This window comes from Lemur catta, chromosome 3 (assembly GCF_020740605.2).
Source record: "Lemur catta isolate mLemCat1 chromosome 3, mLemCat1.pri, whole genome shotgun sequence".
NCBI classification, from domain to species: Eukaryota; Metazoa; Chordata; class Mammalia; order Primates; family Lemuridae; genus Lemur; species Lemur catta.
This window is the reverse complement of record NC_059130.1, coordinates 83670434-83691125: the sequence shown is the minus strand read 5'-3', so window position 1 is coordinate 83691125 and position 20692 is coordinate 83670434. Positions and strand designations below refer to the sequence as shown.

The 20692-nt window shown below is 43.3% G+C and overlaps 1 protein-coding gene across 8 annotated transcripts in view; it reads right to left on the bottom strand.

Moving 5' to 3' along the window:
• Positions 1-228: 228 nt before the first annotated feature.
• Positions 229-20692, bottom strand: part of DAB1 (DAB adaptor protein 1) — a 394543-nt gene continuing 374079 nt past the window's right edge. For 5 of the 8 annotated variants that reach the window (XM_045546433.1, XM_045546434.1, XM_045546435.1 and 2 more), the window contains exons 12-15: positions 19609-20157; positions 15950-16077; positions 15486-15596; positions 229-3580 (exon numbers count right to left, since the gene is read on the bottom strand). In XM_045546433.1, coding sequence (XP_045402389.1) covers positions 15501-15596; positions 15950-16077; positions 19609-20157 — 773 coding nt within the window. In that variant the 3' untranslated portion in view covers positions 229-3580; positions 15486-15500. Of the gene's footprint in view, positions 3581-15485; positions 15597-15949; positions 16078-19608; positions 20158-20692 lie in introns of those variants that run through there. The other 3 variants (XM_045546436.1, XM_045546438.1, XM_045546431.1) reach the window with 2 other exon arrangements.

Sequence of the window (20692 nt, the reverse complement as noted above, 5' to 3'; positions counted from 1 at the left end):
TCCTCACTGTGCCTGTTTTTCCAAGCATAGCATGCACTGGATTCAAGTGCGGACTGTGGACCAACTGTCCTAACTCTTCCATGAAGCCTGCTCTTTCTAGCCCAAAGCCAGGAAAGCAGAGGCTGTCACTGGTCAGACGGAGGCATAGATAGAAGCGTTTTCCTCTTCCAGTGCACCAGCTGTTGATCTATCCAGCAGAAACTTGTGGAATAAAGCCAGGCTAAGGTGTTGTTCTCAAACATGTTTATTTGTAACAGTTTTACATGGTGTGTTACAGAAATTAATGGAAAATTTCTAAAAATTTCGCTGTTCTGTTGAATGCATTGTACATAAAGTTAAAAATAATGTGTCCATATATGTTAACAAACTGGCATCTGAGGTAAAGTTAAAGTAGGTCTAGAAATGTACTGCAACAGTCATTTTCTCTTTCTCATCTTTATTAAAAAAATATGTGTCAGAACGCAGAAATTGAAATGAACCAAACCCACAGAGTAAACATTTTTTGAAAAGAAGGTGCCCGGTACATTACATGATGGGGTTTCAGCAGACACTGGGATGAGTACGAGCTATCAAAAAAGTCTTGCGGCATGTGAAGATTGAAGAGCTACGGAGAATGGGGACAGAATGACAGGTGGCGTTTCCCTGGTTTCAAAATTTAAAGTGACAAATTTAGTGCTAGTGAAGGATGAGGAATTAACAGTTGTACACATAGATTTTTCTATTGATCTAACCAGAACTGTGCAGATTCCCCCATGGTCTTTTGGTATTGGCACCTCAGCTCTTGCTTGGAAATGTCACTGTATTCCTGGGGTAGGATACGGTGGTTCTTTCTGGGCTCACCAAACAGTGCTTGGAAAAAAAAATCACAATTCTGCCAATGGGAACATGGATGGCAGTTTAAAATCTTGACTTTAGTTCTCTCACTTGGGCAACTTCTTCAGAGCCAGTTACATTTTCAATCATATTCAATGAAGGACCAGTCCCCTGGGCTGTCACCTTCTGCTATGAAATTTACTTCAGACCGTGTACCTGAAACAGCAACATCGGCCAGAGTTCACTCCGAATGTGTCAGAAGCAACCCAAAGAATCGGCATAACGGTGTGATACTGCAAGACAAACTCAAGACAGCCGTGTTGAGGGAGAAGATAGCACCACTTGTTTTGAATCAGAATCATGGACAACAGAACCAGTTAAGCAAGTTCCCCATGGGAATTGCCTATCTTGCCAAATACCCAGAAAACATAATTGAGCTGGTTTCAGGACAACTCTCATGGTCATCACACCCTTCCCTGCTTCCCCTTCATGGCAAAGGGTTCCCTAATCTTAACCTGTTTGCATATTCCTGCAGAAATCATGTGGACCCACAGGTGATAGCCACAGAGGGAGGTAAATGGCCCTTCTCACTTTTCTGGTTCTTCAGACCTTCCACATCGGGATGACATTTACATATATTCTCTAATAGACATTTGGCCAGTTTCTCCAACTGGAAAAAAATCAGATTTCAGTGACCTGATAGTGTAAAATGTGGGCTTTAAATGAGAACAGTCACCTCGATGTATCACTTTTCTCTTTGTCAACAAGTATACGATCATTTTAAAATCAGTCTTTCAAATCACTTTAGTTTCTATTGATATCAAGAACCCAATCCAGGCCTGTTAAAATCAATCATATCAATGTAAATTCTAATTTTTCAAATTTTAAAACCAAGTCATAATAACTACCCCCAAATCCAATGAACCACATGAATCCTCAAAGTCTTCTTCTTAGTGTTAAAACACTAAATTCAACATACTGCAACTGCATAGGAACATCAGGAAAACACATTTGGCCTGTATAACAATTCTCTGTAGGGCAAAAATATATAGATTCTTTATGAAAATCATGTGCTAAACATACGAACTGAAACTGCACTTTTTGTCTCATAAATGTAAAAAAAAGGAAGCTTAAACTCTTCTGTTCCACATCCAGACAGTCCAGTGAGTTATAGGGGGGGTAGGTAGGAGTGGAGAGGTGAAAGAGTTTCAGGTCTGAAGGACAGGCCTCCAAAACATGAACTGTCTTTTTCTTACTTTACGCATAGGGTGAGTGCTCTCGTGGGGAGGCCAGACTGTGGACTCCCGCACTCCCTTCCTGTTCACTAGCTGCCGACCGGCCAACTGCTCCGCCAGCTGTCCCTGAACTCCAGCTTCCTACCATACGCTCCAGAATAACATCTGGAAAGTGAGCCCCATCCATCAATTTGTCACACCTTGCACTCAATCTGCTACCTTCTCTACAGTGTAATGGCATTATTAAAAAGCATTTTCATTAACATTTATATTTACAAAAAAAAAAAAACTGACATTTTTTTTTTTCATTAGAACTCCTTAAAGCCATTTCCCTTAAATATTTAAAGAGTTTAATGGTAAGGTTTTTTTTTTTTTCAAGTTATAAAATAAAAATCCCATTTGAATTTTTCTGATGTACAAAAAGGGATAGAGATGAACCATTTTGACTGTGAAATCAGTTTGTTATTCCGAATATTTATGTCACCATTGTTCCATTGGAAAGTCGGTTTTTAAGATCCAAAAACACATTACCAGAAGTGTACCAGAATTATTTGGCAAATGACTTTTCTTTGAAAATGGCACGTGGAGAAGACACTTGTCTGCATAGCATCACAGCAGCAAGATATCGGAAAAATAAAAAATATCATTTTATTGTACTTAGAGTTTCTTAGGAAATCAGATGCATTTTCCATCTTTCTCATCAAGGGGATGCGATGTCCTTTCCTACTCACAGAATGAAGGTTCAAACTGTCTTTCTTCACCGGGATGCAGAATAGCTAAAGGGTTGTTTTGGCAACATTCTTGATCATAACCAATAATCAACTAATTATTTGTCTTGTGATTTCAAGTTAATTCATTTCATAGGAGGCTTTTTTCCCCCCAGTTAGATCTCTTCATCCATATCTAAAAAAAGTCAAAAGCAATACAAAAATTTGTACACTCATTAATTTTCAAACATGACAAAGAAAGGAAAGGGGGAGAAAATGGCAAACCAGGCCCTGTGGAGTGACGAAAAAACATCATCCCATGTCAAAAGGCATATGGATGATGATATTGTGGTCACAGAGGACCCCTTGCCTTTTGCCTAAAAGAAGTCAGTGCCAATCCTGTTGTAATTCTCTGATGCTTGTCACTCCAAATCTGATGTCTCTACAGTGGTCAACAGGTTGAGAAATAAAAAGAGAATTATGATTTTGCACACTGGGTCATACACCCAGTGAAGAGAGCTCATAATATTTGTCAGGAAAGCATTTGTTTAATTGGTGGTTTAATGTTGGGCTTTTTTTTTATACTTTTTTTTTTTTTTTTTGTGCTGCTATAGGTATCTGCCATTGGTTGCCAAAAACGTTTAGTTCCCTCTTCTGAACGAGTTCCACGGGGCAATCATGAATTTCTTTGTGGGATGAGGTGAAAGAATACAAGAGAGCCTGTCGTGATGCTGATGTCCATGTCAGTCCTGAAGCACCCACCACGAGCTCGCATCGAAGCTATTTCTTAGGTCTGTTGATCTGCGCATAGAGAGGCTCCGGCTCCTATGGATAGAGGGACAAAGTGAGACCTGGCCTTGCCCACATGGGATTTTCTGAGATGGCTTTGGGAAGGAGGGTTTGGGATTAAAACAGAAAAGTGACAGTTTATGATGGATGACCTTAGATCTTTTTTGGATTATTTGATCAGGATGCATATCATTTTGGCAACATACTTATCATCAAAAAGAACTACACACCCAGTTCTGTCCTTGGTTTTCAAGCTGAGACTGATTTCCCTGTTAGGAAATAGCATGGTATGGTAGGCAGAGCTGGACAAACTGTGAGATGTAGGCAAGAGACTTATCCTATCTGAGTCTTGGTTTCTCCAACCACAAAATGGGAACATACTATTTATCCTGCAGGCTTCTTGAGGGCATTAGAGATAACGTATATAAAGTATCTAGCACAATGCTTGGTAGTAGTAGGTCTTCAGAAAATGATAACAATTATTATGAGTCAAGTGGACATTTTTCCGACACAGTTTCACAAATGTCCACTTGAGACCCCTGAAATACCATTTCAAATTGCTCTTTGGTTTCCACAAGGAATGATGACTGGGGGAACTGTTGAGTAAGAGAAACAACTGTGCCTTTATCTCTCAATTAAATCTTCTGGAACTTGTTTCCATTCAATCTGCTGCTTGAAGTCTGGCCATTCATTTGCCTGCACCCACGGGGCTGTCCTGAGACACACACAGATTTTCACCAGCATATGACACAGCAAAGCTTCAGTCTAAACGTGGATAGGAAATGGTGTGCGGCCCTGTTTAAACCACTTCCGGTTTCAGTTCATGTCGAGGTGGCTCAGTGTGCACTGGCTAAGCAGACTAGATGGATACTCTAGTCTTAAGCACGCACAGCCCCTTCTGTTAAAATTGATCTCTATGCCATCGCTCTTGGATGTTTGTGCCAGAATTAAATGGACACAATGACATCTTAATTCTGCCATATTTATATATTAGCTTGCCTCCTGCCATGTGAGGATAGGTCCTTTCTATTTGCTTATTTTCTTGAATCTTCAGAATGAATTGGCATTCTGTGTGCCCCTCCTATGTGTCTGGCACCACACTAGGTATTTTCAAGTACATTATCTTTTTAACTCATCACAACAGCCTTGTAAGAGATGCTTTATCTCTTTTGCAAATGTGAAATCAAGTACAGAAAAGTTAAGTAATTTGCCTATGGTCACACAACTATTAAGTCTGAATACATGAGAACTGAAAACAGGGTCTAGTGCTTTGTCTATTTCTGGTCTTTTACAACGGTTGCCATTAAGGAGAGGGACAGTGCGTGCACAACCCCTCCATTTGTAGAGTGCTTCAGAGTTTACAAAACACCTCCTGTCTTATTTTATCTGCCTAACAGTCCTGGGAGTGGCTTTTGTTCTTTCCATCCTCATTTTGCAGATAAAAGCTGAAGTTCAGAGAGGTTGTGTGATCTCAGCGTCACTGCGCTGCCTCTCATGTGTAATGTATCATTTTGCTTGCCTTCTACTGTAAAGTGGGAATGGCCTTAGAAGTTAAGGTTGTCCAGGCCCATCCTTTTACAGATGAAGAATCTGAAGCCCAGTAAGGAGAGCTTTTGTTTCCCCAGAGTCACAGTTACCTAGTAACCATGCCAAGAACAGAACCCAGGACTCCTGCCAACAGATGCTGGAACTTGTCATGTTTGTATTTTTCCAGGGAGAAGGAACTTCCTATCCTTGGAGGCACCCTAGTCTTTAATGCAACACAGTGCCAATTTGTCCCTCCACGTTTTCCACCCATAGACTTCGTACTGCCCCTGGAAACATAAAAGAGTAAGTGTGATCCTTCTTCCAAACATCTGATGACAGAAAGTATGGAAGCCCCTTCTTCCATGCCCTACCTCCAGGTCCGCCTGCTAGTTCCTTCTGCCATTTAGATATATGAACCTAGCACGGTAGGTCCTCAACGAGGGTCTGTTGAATTAATGAATGATGGTGATGCTGTTTCTAGTTTCTTCACTGTTCTGATCCCTTTGTCCTAAATATACCTCAGTTTGGCTTTATTCTCTCAAAATCAAATATAGCAAAATCTATATAGCAAGATGATTTACTAAGCACCTAATCTATGCTCAGCCAATTTCCTGAACTATTTCAAATATCTGTTGTAAGGCTAAGCATGTAACTTTACTGCATGTGTGTTCTGTGGGTGCAGTAGGTGGAGTAACACAGGTGGAGTGGACAAGAGTTAAGTACAACTCCTGGAAAGAACCATTTTCTTTTGCCTGTGCTGGGCTTCAAGGATGCATCTTAATGCTTCCTGGGTAGACCTTCTCAGCCCATTCTTTTTTGGATGCCCCAAGAAGTCAGGCTGCCTTGATCTCACCCTACAATTTGTTCTATTCTAATTTTGGAAACTAATTTATCCAACTGAGAATGACACCTAAAAACAGAAGACGACAGCAGGCTCAGACAGGGTAATTAATGCCACACTGCATTAACTTGCTGCAGCTGAGATAAATATTCACACATCTCTTGCTTGCCGGAATTTAGCTTCAAATACCCATCACAACAGCGGTAACGACTGCAGTCAACTCTCAATTATCCCCACTAATGAAGGGGAGCAGCGGTGTGGAAAACCCCAAGCAGCAGATAATCCCAAAGCCTGACACTGTGATGCATTATACGTTTTGGCAACAGCTTTACCTTCTTTGTTACAGAATCTTAGACTGTCAGAGTTAGAGGGGAGCTAAGAAATCATTTGATCCAGAAATTTCTGACCTGCCTTCTGGCAAGGTCATGATAGGAGTCTTCAAGCTATTTTCAAAATTCCAAAAAGTCTACGTGGAATCAAACATTAACATAAGCACGCTGTTGATGTTTTCTTGTTTACTTTTGGCGGATTTGACTATCTCTCTGCCCTGCTTCAAATCCTTCAAAAGGTCCCCATCACCCACAGGGGAGGTCAAAGCTTCTTAGCTGAGCACACAAGGCCCATTAGTCTCGTAGTCCATTTGAGCTAATGAATACCCCTTCTAGACCATGAATCAAAACTCTACCTTCAGGTCACGTAAATCATGTTTTAAAAAAAATAAAATCTCTTTCTTTATGCATCTGCCAGAATGATCTTTCTGAAATGGATCTGGTCGTGCCAGTCTCCTGCGTAAAACAGCCCTCCTGACTTCTTACTACCCAGAGGAAAATGCTGACTCCTCAGGACGCCCAATACAAGGCCCTCCCCATGTGGCCTCACCTTCCTGAACAGCCCCAGCCACTTCTACCCTCTTCTGTGTCCTGCCTTCTAAACCCTACTTCCAGTTCACCCTAACATGCAGAGACTTCTCCATCTCTGAGACTTTGCTCAGGCAGTTCTTCCTGCCACCAGGCCTTCTTTGTTCTGCACCTTGGAGTTTGCACTTTAAGACCCAGCTCAAACACAAAGGCTTCCTGGACTCTTCAGGTGACGTGAGCCACTGCACTCCTGGACACTCCAGGGCCTGTGCAGACTTCTGTCTTGACTCCTATTACAGCAACTCCTAGTGTGCTCTGCACTGAACTCCACTGTAACTTGCACGTCAGTATCCCAAATTTTGAGTGAGAGCTTAGAACGCTGGAGATGCACCCACTAACAACATGGATAATGAAGATATGAATGAGTAAATGAATGGGTCTTTTCTGAATGGGAGCTGGAAAATACCTATGAACTTTGAGCTCATCTGTGATTCTGACATATTACTATCTTTATTTTTAGACAACTTTCACAAAGTAGATAGTAAACCATACAGTAAAAACTAAACCAAAATCAACCCTCCGATGTATGCTGAACACCCTATTTTCTTGGAGGAGCAGTGGAAGAGTGGAGATCCAGGACTGTGAAGTCAGGCAGGTCTAGACCACAGGGAACACACCTGTGGCTGAACAAGTTGGGTTTCTTCCTCACTGCAGAGAGAGGAACTCTGGGGCACCTTCGTATGGGGATATTTAAAAGGACTTACCATAGGATCTGGGCTTATGTTTGATGATTTGGGGGAAGGTCAACAAAGCAGGGTTTTTCTCTGAATTGGACGCTGTCATGAAGCAGGGGTAATATTTTACGATTATCTTAACAGTTCTTATCTGGAAGGCAGGAAGAACTGAACTAGGCTAAAACCAGGATAGAGGAATGTGTGATCATCTTTATAATTTGGACAATGTTCACGTCTTGCCTGGGCTCAGCCATGACTACCTAGTGGTCTTGATTTTTGTCTCGACCCATTACGGGGTCACTGAGCAGCCCTGTCTGACACTGATGGTGTGTGAAATGTCAATGTCCAACAGCAGAACACCAAGGCCCAGCTGTGAGGGCCAGACCAGCAGCTGGTCGTCAGAGGCTGCTGTTCTCTTTCTGACGGTCTCCAACTGGGGACCCTAGGACTCCATGGGGAGACTTAACCCCTCTGAGCACCAGTTCTTCATCTGTAAAATGAGCCTAGAAATCCCCTCTGTGAAGGAGAAAACACACGTTGCTTTCTAGCACAGAGCCTGGAACGTAGGAGATACTCCAAAAAAAGTTAGGCTGCTTATGCCTGGGTGTGGTTGTATCCTTTCTTTACAGATGATGGTTTGAAGCTTAATAATCACCTGTGGGTGTCCTTCCAAACTGCTGCTCCTTCATAGCGCATAGGTGCAACTGCAAATGGACTCGCAGTTAAGAATACAATAATGGCGCTTGATCAGCCCAGGAAAATCATGCAGAATGAATGTGGCATTAATCCAAACCACCTGGCTACAGGGCCCTGTGCATAACAGAGCCTTCCGCTGTTTGCAGACTACTCCACAAGTTCTTTAAGTGTGACTTACGTGCAGCAGCCCAGTAGACTCCCAGAATTGGAATAATAATGGCTTATACTTATGGAGACTTTTACAGTCTGCAAAGATCTTTCCTTTGCCATAGGATCTCAATGGAGCACCACATGCCCTGGGTGTTCCTGTCTCTATTTTACAGCAAAGCACCCAAGGCTGCCACAGTCTGATGACTTACCCAAAGTCACTCAGCCAGCACAGGGCAGAGCTGGGACAAACCAGATTATATTTTTGGATGGTTTTATTGTGATAAAGTATAAATAACCTAATTTTTGCCATTTTAACCATGTTTAAATGTACAATTCAGCAGCATTAGTAACATTCACAACGTTGTGCAACCATCACCACTATTTCCGAAATTCTTTCATCACCCCAAGCAGATTAGGCAGGAACTCCCTAGTCACCCCATTCCCAGCCCCTGGTAACCTCTAACCTACCGTCCAGCTCTGTGAATTTCCCTATTCTTCTTATTTTTAAATCAATTTTTTCAAGGCAAAGTTTACATGCAATGAAATGTACCTGTTTGAAGGTACAGTTCAATGAGTTTTGACACATGTACACACGCATGTGAGCTGCAGAATATTTCTTCGCTCTACAAAGTTCCCCTGCACCCATCCCAGTCAACCTGCCCTCCCAGTGCCAGCACTGATTGGCTTTTGATCACTGCAGACCAGACTTATTTTGTCTAGAGTTTTGTGTAAACACATCCAGGTCTTTTTAAGCCTACTGTCCTCTCCGCTCCATGTGTTGCTCTCGTAGAATGTCAATGCTGGAAGGGTCCTCAGACTGACAGCTCCTTTCCTGCATGAAGAAACTGAAGCCCCAGACACGAGGGCATGTTCCCACAGCCACACGGACACAGCAGAGAGCCAAGGGAGCCGCCCAGGGTTCCGACTCCTGTTTCTGTGCCCATTTCCATTCTCTTCCACCTGCGGCTCTTTGGCATGAAGCTTAGGGGCCACGAGTTTCCTATATCACATGATGACGAAACCCTCTTGGAAGCTACCTAAGTTGTGATTATCACTTTGCACCCATTTCATGTTGATTATATTTGTTTTGGGGAAGCTTGGCCACATCCAGCAAAAGTATGTCAAAAGAAATGTATCTTTAGTGGCAGAGAGAAGACACTGCAAGCCGAGAAAGGCGGTCTCAGACGTGAGGTCAGCGGTGTGCCATGCAATCTGCTTGCTCAGCGAGCTCCACCCTGGGAGCCTGGGGTGAGAGTAGCGCCAAGCCAAGCGAGGGGTCCGGCTGGAGCTGGGAGGGGAGCCAAAGCTTGAGTCCTGCAGCATCGCTCTGCCCAGGCAGCAACTTCAGCCTCACGGTTTTTTTTAGTCCCAACACCCGAGCTAGCTCTGTAGGCGTTTTAAATTTCCTGGCTTGGCATACAAGAAAGGCAGTGGTAGCCAGAGCGGAAATAGGCTAAAATAACTCAGAGTTCTATCTGAATTCATGTCAAGAAAAATACAAGGGTTAAGGGAGCTGGAAACACCCCAGCAATCCTCTTAACTACCTGTGTGAACTTAGGCAAGCATCTCACCCATGTGGGCCTCAGTTGCTTCATCCGTAAAATGAAGTCCGTAACATCTACCTCCTGGGATTGTGAGAAGTAATAAGTGAACTCATGTAACATGAAAGGTCTTAAGTACTCAGAATCTTCCTTTCCTTTTTATTCAAAGAAAAGGGAAAACAAAGCTTTCTGGCCACTTTCAGCCAGGAAGTCTGGCCATGAGGGCGTAAAGGTCTTCAGAACACAGAATAGGTTTGATGAATAATACCTTAGAGACTGATGCTGCCAAATGCACTAGCTTTGCAGGGTCTTGGGTGCTGAAACCCACTTGGCGAATACAGAGATACACCACCTGAGTCCCCGGGAGGTGGCAGGGTCCTGTGCATGCCCTGATGGACAGTGCATGTCCCCATCAGTAACAACAACGATGGGGACTCTGAGGTTGTCGACACCACTTCTCTGCCATAGCAGGAAGGGATTTTCTGAGCCAGGTCCTGGATCTAGGGCTGATCTCTGGGGATCCTAATGAAATTAGTACATTTTAGGGATTTCTGTCTTTTTCTGTGTTAGCTGGGAATATGAACAGCCTACAGGAGAGATGCTATTGGAAGATCTCCTTTGAGGATTAGTTCCACGCTATAGTTGGGTGACCTTGGGCAAGTTAGAGGGTCCCAGAATGTCAGAGCTAGAAGAGCTGTGGGAACTGATTTTCAGAAGAGGCAACCAAGGGTCAGAAATGAAGCCATCTGCCTCACATCATGCATCTGAGTCGAAGGGACGTTGCTAAAACCAGGTGTCCCAGTTCTGTTTGAGTGCTCCTGAATTATCTAATTTGGGTCTAGATTCAAATCCTAGCCCTCTTACATGTGAATGTCAGGATTTTAGCAAGTTATTAACCTCTCTACCTTATCATATTTGTGACATGGGAATAATAAAAATACTTAAGAGTATTACAATGAGGATTGAATTGAGTAACTTTTAAATATGTTTTATTAGTAGTATTAAATGAAAACCATTGAGATTACCTTCTGCAGAGTGAGTCTAGAGATAGGGAGTGTGATCTAACTCAGGGCTTAGCAAACTATGGTCTGTTAGCCAATTCTGGCATCTGCCTATTTTTGCAAATAAAGTATTATCGGAACACAGCTATACCCATTCATTTGTGCATTGTCTTTTGCTGCTTTCCTGTTTCCAATGGTAGAATAGTTGTAAGTATTTACAGAGAGTTTGCTGCATATTCTACTTGAACCCATTACTCCAATGGCTGAAAACCATGTTGAAATCTTCATGTCAAGGCATAATTTCTTTTTTTGACCTCCAGAGGTTGTAACTAGAAGCCTGCTGGCATCTCTACTTGGGTGTGTTATGGGCACCTCAAGTTCAATTGGTCCCAGAGTAAATGTGCTTTCTCTCTGCTCAAGCATGCTTCTCTGCCTTCCTTAGCACAGGGATTGGTATGACCTAGATCCCTATGTTATCCTAGCTTATGTCCTCTTCCTCCCCTCCCATGTCCCTCCAGCCTTAACTTCCTGCTGATTTTGTCTTTTAAATATCTCTTGCAGCTAGCCTGCCTCTCCATCTTGGCCAGCACTGCCCCTAGCCAGACCCTGGCATCTTCTGCCTGACTGACTCCAACAGCTTTCCAGCTGGAGGACCCCAATAGGGTGTCTCTTCATGAATGTTTGAGGAAATGGTTCCCTCTAAAAGCCTACGTTTAAGGCTTTGAGTCATTGAGTTCTATGGTCACAACACAGGCAGATTATTTTCTGTTTTTTTCTGGTTCTTTATTTGAAGGCTCTGTTGTTTGGTTGTGTTTTCCAACAGAATAGTAATAATAGTCCCAAACACATGTATTTTACTTCCAGAGCTTACAAAGCACTTTCATATTCATGATATCATTTGATTCTTGGACAGCCTGGGGAGAGAGCTATTGCAATTATCTGTATTTATCCCTATGAAGGGATAAATGCTTGCCTAAGGTCACCTGCTTTGGAACCATAATTCAGACCCAATCCCCTGACTGTGTGTTTCTTTCTTTTCCTTTCTCTCTCTCTCTTTCTTTTGGATTCCTCCTTCTCAAAGCATTTGAAGCTCAGCTTTCTTTTCCCTTGAGCACTAGAAATCCACCAGGTAATACTTTATATGTCCTGCATTCCCACAACAAAGATCAGTATTAAGAAAATGACAGCACCTTATTATTTATGGCAATATCTATCGTTACTAAGGGAGACAGACCAAACAATTCCCCATTGTTACAGATGCTATTTTAACTTGACAGCTGGGAAAGTCTGATAGGCAGTTTATTTACTTAGCCATTTAACCAAATAAATGTTTTCATTTTTCTTTCATCTCCTCAAAAGCTAACATTTCGCCCTTAAAATTGCTCCAGCAACACATCAGTGAAGTATAAATTACCTGCCATTCCCATACCAGCCATTATAATATTATTTTGGTTCTTTTTTGCCCCTGTTGACCCAATCTTTCAAAGACACGTGATGCTCCCAGATGGGAGGGTAGGGGGAAAAAGTGAAATAATTGAAGATCTTTTCCTTTATTACTAAAACAGAAATGCTGCTTTTGAGATCTGCCCTGAAGCTTCCACCTGTGGGGATTGAGTCTGTCTATTTCCCCTTACTACGGTATCATACGGCTTTAACTTATCAACAGATGTCATCCCTACTTACTCAGAACTGTGCGGGTATTTCTAATAAAAAACAGCTGGAGAAAATGGTTGCAAGGGCGATAAGAGAGACAGGACTCTTGCTTTCCAAGTGTATGAAAGCAGAGGGGAAGATAAAGCTGGGGGCATAACTATCCCTGCATGGAATCCCTTCTCCAAATATCTGGAAAGGCACTAAGAAATTGCAGTCAGTAAACTTCCACTGGGGTGGATGGGGGAATGGGACAGAGACAGAAAGATCCAATGTGGCTCGTGTTGCTGTTGATGGAAGGATCCAGAATGTCTCATCTGGACTCCTCCCTGGGTGTCATAGGGGATAAGTCTGCAAGGCTGGCATCAGCCCCTTGGCATGTGATTCTGGATAGGGAATTGTGGAGTCTGCAGGCTAAGCCATCCAAGGGAGAAGACTGCTTCACTGAAGATTACAGGCCAGCCCTCCTCTGGAGCCGGGAGGTATTTATGATTTACATGTGAACCTAAGACTGCTCATTTTTGTAAAGTGACAGGCGGCCTATGAGGTCCAAACCAGAGTCATTGTGATTGTGGGTCAGGAGAAGCCAGAGAGTTAAGAAGCAGGCTTTTTCTTTCTTTTTCCTTTCCAAAGCTGTTTTAGTGACTATTGAAAACTAACTATCTGAAGATATAAAGTACAAAGCAAAACCTCCCAGCCAATGGCCTTATTCAACAACATAAGGGCTAAATGTATAAAATCCAAGGTAGTTGGGAGCCAACATTTCTTGAACATGTATGATAATGATAATGACAGTGGTGGTAATGACAGCAGTTAGCATCTATCTGGTGCTTTCTATGTGCCAGGCACTGTGCTAAAAGCTCCAAATATATCACCTTATTTAGACCGCACAATAACCCTGTGAGGCAGACACTATTTTTACCCCTATTTTTCATATGAAGAAAATAAGATAGAGAATGATTATGAAATCTCAGCAGGGTCATATAGCCAGGAAGTGGTGGAGCCAGATTCTGAACTCAGATGATTTTACTCCAAAACGCACGTTTTTTAAAGCTCAGTTTTAAGCCCAGTACTCAGTGTCTACATTAGAGACTCAACATGAATTATCTCAGGTAACATCATGGATAATATTAGCTCCTCCTAGCAGATGAAGAACTCAGGACTCAAAAGAAATTATGGTTCTTGCCCAAGGTTTCCTGCTATCAAGAAACTGAGCTAGGATTTGAACTCAAAAGTTCCAAACCCTGAGCACTTCCCACTATACCATGCTATGTCCATTCACAACTCAGCCACGACTTGGGGTGCCAGAGAGAGCCTTAAACGAGGAAGACACCGAAACCCCATGGAACAGTTCAGCTTGCATGATTGTCTCAAGCTGAATGGGCTCATAAAGATGAGGGTTTGATACATTGATCTGCAAATGGTGTAAGTCATCTTTGTTTTCTAGAAGAACTTCAATTTTAGGATGATGTTTGCTGTTATCCTGATGAATGGCTCTTGTCACCTCTAGCTCATTCATCAAATTTTTCAAGGCGAGTTTGAGCACATGAAATACAACACACGCAACGGGTAAAAAACCTCTTGGGGAATCATCCCAAGGAGTCTGCCCATAATCCCCAACTTTTCTTTTTCCTGGAGCAATGACTTTGCCTTTAATAGACCAGCTCCCAAAATAGCTTTGCAAGACTGAGTTTTTAAATGAGTCTGAGGTGGTTTTGCATGGCATGATATATTATTATGTGCTATTGTACTGATATAAAATGTGGCAACACGTACAGAATGTTAGGTTCTTTAATCATAAAATCTATTAACAAAATGTGCTTTCAAAACTCTGTATTAGCTTTCAATAACCATCAAAATAACTTACAGGTGGACTGAGAACGATTCTGAGGTAGTCTCAGAATCCATTTATGAGTGGTGAGAACTGTTTACCATTTTAATGGTTCTGACCATGCTGTTCAAGACTTAAAAAGAAAAAAAAAGGAGCTCTTTGGGAATGGCCTTGCTGTCCTATATGTTTATGGAAAACCAGGAAAGTATCTGAAAATTGAACACATTTGTCAAGGAGTGACCTTCGAAATCATGTCTGGGTAACAAGGTGTACTTCTGTCTCCCAAGGAGGTTTGCTTCATCAGCTCCTCTTTCTTTCGATCGAATCAGAGGTATTGAAATTCAAGTGGCAAAAGCCACTTCTAGTAAACGTAAGTACACCTCTCTCAAAGCAGCTGCTGATGGAATCTGAAGTGACTCGGTGGCAAGCCACACACTGCAGAACAGGTGCAAGCAGCAGAGCCTCAGAAGTGAATGCTACACGTCTCTGCGGCTTTGAATTTCACATTGGAAGGGGTGCAGGGCCCTTTCTGTCTAGACAGAAAGGGCCGACATAATCTTACATCTCGATCAATCTCATTTCAAGCACTGCTTGTTTTTGCTTCTTAGTTGGGCTTCTGAGTGTGTTTGATTGGTGACCTCTTTAGATCTGCAGAGTGTAGGCAAATGCAGTGACATTTTGCTTCAAAGATTAAAGCATCTGGACCACGGCTCCCCGAGAAATTACCAGGGTGGGCAGAGTGTGTCCATCTCAGAAACGAAATCCATATTCAGTAGCACTGACCGTGCCTCATTCTATCACCACTGCCCACTCAGAACATATTAATAAAGTAATATGACCGTTCCCCGTTTCTCACCCCTGCCCCTACCTCCCAGTATATGTCAAAGGTCATGCATCCATGAGGAAAAACAAAGTGGAAAGCAGACACGAGGCAAGGGGAGATGGAGCAGGCAGGACAGCCCAGGCATGGAGAGACGCTGCAGGCATCGGGAAGAGAGCTCAAGCAAGGACAGAGGGTGCAGACAGTGGGGATGTGACTTCAGAAGTCAAGAGCAAGCAAAGGGGAAAGCAGATACCTTAAGGATAAAAGAGATAAAAAGGACAGATACCTACCCAGACCTGCGCTATCTAGCTACCAGCCTGTGGACTTATATTATCACCACTGGGCTCCCCACTGGGCTCCCCAAATGGATCACTGTTGGATGAGGCCTGTGATCCATCAGGCTAGAACAAAAGAAGAAAATACTTTTTTTTTTTCTCTTTTCAACAACTGAAAACATAAGACAACTGGAAATATTTTCATGCAGCGCATACAGTTATTTTATAGGAGGGTGCAATTGTAGTTAGAGAATGCCACACCACAAAGACAGACTTGTAGTAGCAACTTAATAAAAGGACAGCCTTTTCCAGCTGACTCATTTGGAACACGAAAGCAAGCCCCTTTAGCCACCCCTGGAGAACGTATGGGTCTGAGCCAGCGTTCTTTTCTACGTAGGCTTCCTCGTTCATTGTCCGTTTCGGTTATGGAAGTTTTACTTTTAAGGAAAAACGAAAACAGAAATAAACTGGTCACTTACAGCTTCTTGCTCTTCGCTTTTGCTGGGACTTTCAAAGCCCTCTTCGAAGATGTCATCTGTGGTAGGATCACTGGCGTGGGACGCAGACGATTTGGACGGAGAGCTCTGTCTAGGGGCTGGGGTTGGAGCTGCACGGAGACCATGCAAAAAGAGGAGACATCTTAAGGCCCGGTCACAGTGATTTATATCTCACAGAAACCTCAGGAATCTGCTTCTATTCAAGTCCAATCACAGGATCCTCTTCCCATCCCAAGCCAAATCAGTAGACCATCTGAATTCTTCCTTGTCGGTATTGATCTTGTCCTTACACAGACTAGACCACACTGACAGGGAAGGCAGCGGTTCTCAAGGGACGGCGCCTGGACCATTAGCAGAAGCAGCATCTAGGGATTTGTTGGATATACAAATTCTCAGACCCTAGCCCCGGTCTACCGAATTAGAAACTGTGTTTTAACAACCCCCTACAGATTATTCTGATGCACACTCAAGCCGAGAACTACTGGGCTACGACTTACTTTCTTCTTTCTTTCTTTCATCAGAGGGCACATTTATGGAGTGCCCTCTTTGTGTCAGACACTGTGAGAGATTTTACAGACAGTATCTCTAATCCTCAGAAAGCCTCTTAAAGATGGAGGTCATCCCAATTTGACAGAGAAGGAAAGTGAAGGTTGCCAGTTTGCTCGTGGCAACTGGCAGAACCAGGCTCTGGATCCCTGCACGTAGTGTGTATTCCGTAAACACATGTTGAACAAAAAGTGTCTCAGCGATCTGGCAAAACGATGTCCTGATGGCAACTTCACAGCTGGTACTTTTTTTTATAAGGGTAAAAGAAATACGCTGGGCTGACCTCCCGTATTTCCTCTCATTTGTTCCACAGGTTTACAACAAATATGCCATTTGATACTGCTCTTCCTTCACTCATTTCTAATATGGCTTTGAAAATACCAGTCACGGGCTCAGCCCCCAGCGAGGGGGTGGCATGGCTTGGTTTAGCAGCTGAATTTCAAATGCCCTTGATAAGGCCTTCCTGTTGTAATGTTCCAGAACTTAGAAATCAGATAGTGAATGACTGTAAAACTTAGTAGTGTGTACTTTTTACCCTGATGAAACTATATTTAGAACAATGATGCTATTTCCTCCTTTGTTATTTATAACGTGCCAGTGAGTGAAGACACTGTGCTAGGCACTTTTCATTCATTATACTCCCTAATACAAACAACAACAAGGTGTTCTTATACCTTTTTTTCCCCGATGAAGAAACTACACAGTTCAGAGGGGTGAGGCGACGTGCTAAGGGTGGGCACGGCTCTAAAACAGCAGCACTGGCATCTAACCCAGATCTGTCTCACACTGTCCAGACCAGCTGTGCTTTTCTGTTTCTATCTGAGGTTTACTTTTGGTCCAACTGATTCTCCACTCAAAACTTTCCAAAGGGGATACTGATGGATAAGAGGCTAGGAAGACTGGTTTTGCTCATTTTATTTAAAATAAAACATTAAATTAAAAAAATTGAAATGAAGTCTGTTTTGTTTCATAAGATGATTAGGAAACAGACTAGTTATAGTGGGTTTAAAGCCATACGAAAACACCATGATGGGTAGGTAGATGTCTAATAAATATTAGCTTAATCGGATCCTGCATTGTGTTTGAGGTGGTTTATTGCTTACTAAAGTCTGAGAACCCAGTCTGAGCTGCCAATTCTGACAGGTATACTGCTCATAGTTATCTGATCAAACCACTGAGAAGCATAACTAGAAGTTTATTTATACAAGTGTCTTAGGCTTTAGAAGGTTTTATAGAATGCTTCTGATACTCTAAAACAGTGGTTCTCAGTCTGGAGCGATTTCACCCCTAGGGCACATTTGGCAATGCCTGGAGTCATTTTTGATTCTCATGAGTAAAAAAGGGGATGCATGTTGCTCCCACCTAGTGAGTAGAGGCCAGGGGTGTTGCTAAACATCCTGCAATGCACAGGACAGTCCCTCACAGCAAAGAATGATCTGGCACCAAATGTCAATAGTGTCAAGGTTGCAAAATCCTGCTCTAAAACACAATAGTGGCTAAATGGCCTCTATTTTGTTCATTTCATTCTCAACAACTATTCCCAAATGCCTCCCATGTCCTAGACACTATGAGAGGTGTAGGAATGATGAAGACCTATTCCCTGTCCTCAAAGAACTTAAGCTTCCCTCTTTTATTTAGGGCTGACACATAAGTTCTTTGAAAGAGAGATATTTGTTTTAAAAGATGCTTGTTTATGCATGGCTGTCATTTCTTTAGCAGTTCATTTTTTATTTTATTATTCTTCATTGAAACCCTGTGAGTTAAAGTTAATAGAGATGCCCCTTACTAGGTAGATCACACAGCCTGAATGCAAGTAGGTTGTTTACATACATGCAAGGCATTCATTTTCAGAACAACATACTAAACCTGGCTGAAACGACACAATCTAATTGTATTATAATGATTTTTTTTTGACAATTCACAGTATTGGCCATGCAATGATCCTTATCACCCGTGATTGTAACAAAACTGCCAGGCTCACTGTACCATGAGCCCTTTCTTCCCTCTTGTCAACTGTCGAGGTGCAGACTGAGTCACCAGAACACCTTCCCTGAATCGTGTCAAACAAGCCAACGTGTGCTCAGGTGTATCTGGTTCTGATGTGGCTGCATGGTCAGTGTTTTCTAGATGTTTGCAGTAGGACAGCGAGCTGGGGCAGAGTCAGTGAAAGCTGGAACCACAAGGAAGTGCGCTGCTCACCAAGCCAGTGCACTTGTTTCACCGATGACAAAACAGAGTCTCAGAGAAGTCACATGCTTATGGTGGGGAAGCCAACACCAGGACCCTGCTCCAAGACTCTGCACAAAACCACTACAACTGTTAGGAGGTATATATTATTTTAGTATATATACCATTGAATCCTTTCCACAACCCTTAGACAGGTAAGGAGATTGAGGCTTACAGAAATAAAGTGACTTGCCCAAAGGCACAAAAGTAGTAATACACCTGTTCTCCAGGTTCCCAGTCTAGAACTTTCTGCTGCACCATCCTTTTCTTTTTTTTTTTTCTCTTTAACTACCAGAAGCTTCGAGCCACTATCTGATTTCAATTGTAACAGCTGTATAAGAGCTTATGGCTGCTACATCTTTCTCCTCAGTTTTCTCTTGATCTTAATTTTCTATTCTAATTTTTAAACCTCGTCCTAAAATTTTTCACACTGATAGTCACCATTCATTTTATTTCAATAAGCCACACCAAAGTCTGTGTGTCATAGGCTGGGATATCCATGAATGCATCAATGACTGAGCAAACTAACAAAATCACGAGGCAGACTGACATGATGGAGAAATACCAGGCTTGTATTCGACTCTGCCACTTTGTCTACTGTCTCTGAACCTCACTTTCATTACCTGTCAAACAGGTCTAACAAAACTCATCATAAGCACTGTTATGAGTCTAAAAATAAACATAGAGCATATGGAAAAGGTGTGGATAATTGGCACCTAAATTGTTAGCGCTTATTATTAGTGGTAGTAATATAAACAGAGAGGCCTGATGAATGCAACTGAGATGAGCCCTCTGACTCCAGGACCCCCATCTGCAGAAAAGAGGCGTCACCCCCACTGGGGTTTACGTCTTCAGCGAAGGGCACTCACGTGAGTTGGTCGATGGCGTGGTAGAAGTCACAGGGGTCAAATTCAACTGGGAGATGTCAAAGTCATCACAGTCGTCTGTATCCTGTGCCACCCCGACTTTGTTGAAGTAACTGGAGAAGGCCTCTGAGGTACAGGTGAGGGAGGGCTGGTCGGGCTTGCGGGAGGGCACGGGCGGAGGCTGCGCCATCTGGAAATCCTTAAACATTTCCTTCCCCATTTTCTGCCGGGGCTTGTCGGTCTGGGGACTTGACCTGGTGGAGTCACTCGTGCCTGGGACGGTGGCAAGGGGGGTGAGGGGACCTTGGAACATGGCAGCTGGCAAAGGCATAACAGTTTGTGTGGGCATGAAGGCGGCTGGCGGAAACTGCCCGGCCACAGCGGGCCAGGGCTGCTGAGTGGCAGGAAAGAGACCCGGCTGGCCCCATGCGATGGGCTGAGCCCCCGGCATCACCTGAGCGACTGGTGGCTGAGCACCCATGGCCATCTGCTGTTGGACGAGGGGCTGCTGGCCCCAGAAGGATGGGAGGACGGCGCCCATTGCAACATAACCTGCGAGGGCAAAAAAGGAGGGTCAGGCGTCCTGGAAAGAAGGATTCAGGGATCCAAGTAACTGACAAAAACATGTGGAGCACCTAGTAAGTCCCAGGCTGCATGCCGGGACCTGGGGATGGCAACGTGAATAAGACAAAAGTCCCTGCTCTCATGGGAAGCGGTCAGGGAAAATACTCTCCAAAGAAGTGATTTGTAAGAAGCTATTAATAGAATGCAGGGAGGGAGGAAGTCATGCAGATATCTGGCGGATAATGATGGTAACATTTCTACAGTTGTTAAAGGTTTCTGCAGATCTCATGGCCTCGGGAGCCGTGTGTCCAAGGGCAGAAGACCGGGAGGCAGGCAGGCCTGGCTCTTCACCCTGCCTCCTCATCCTCCCACACTTGGGACCTTCTCGATTGCTTAAGCTCTCTAAGACTCAGTCTCCTTGCTATAAAGCCAGGTTATAATAATAGCTTCCTTCTCAGCATTGAGGCAGTGTGCAAAGTGAGTAAGAATCTTAATGTGGGGGTTGGTTTTAGAGGCCCAGGTT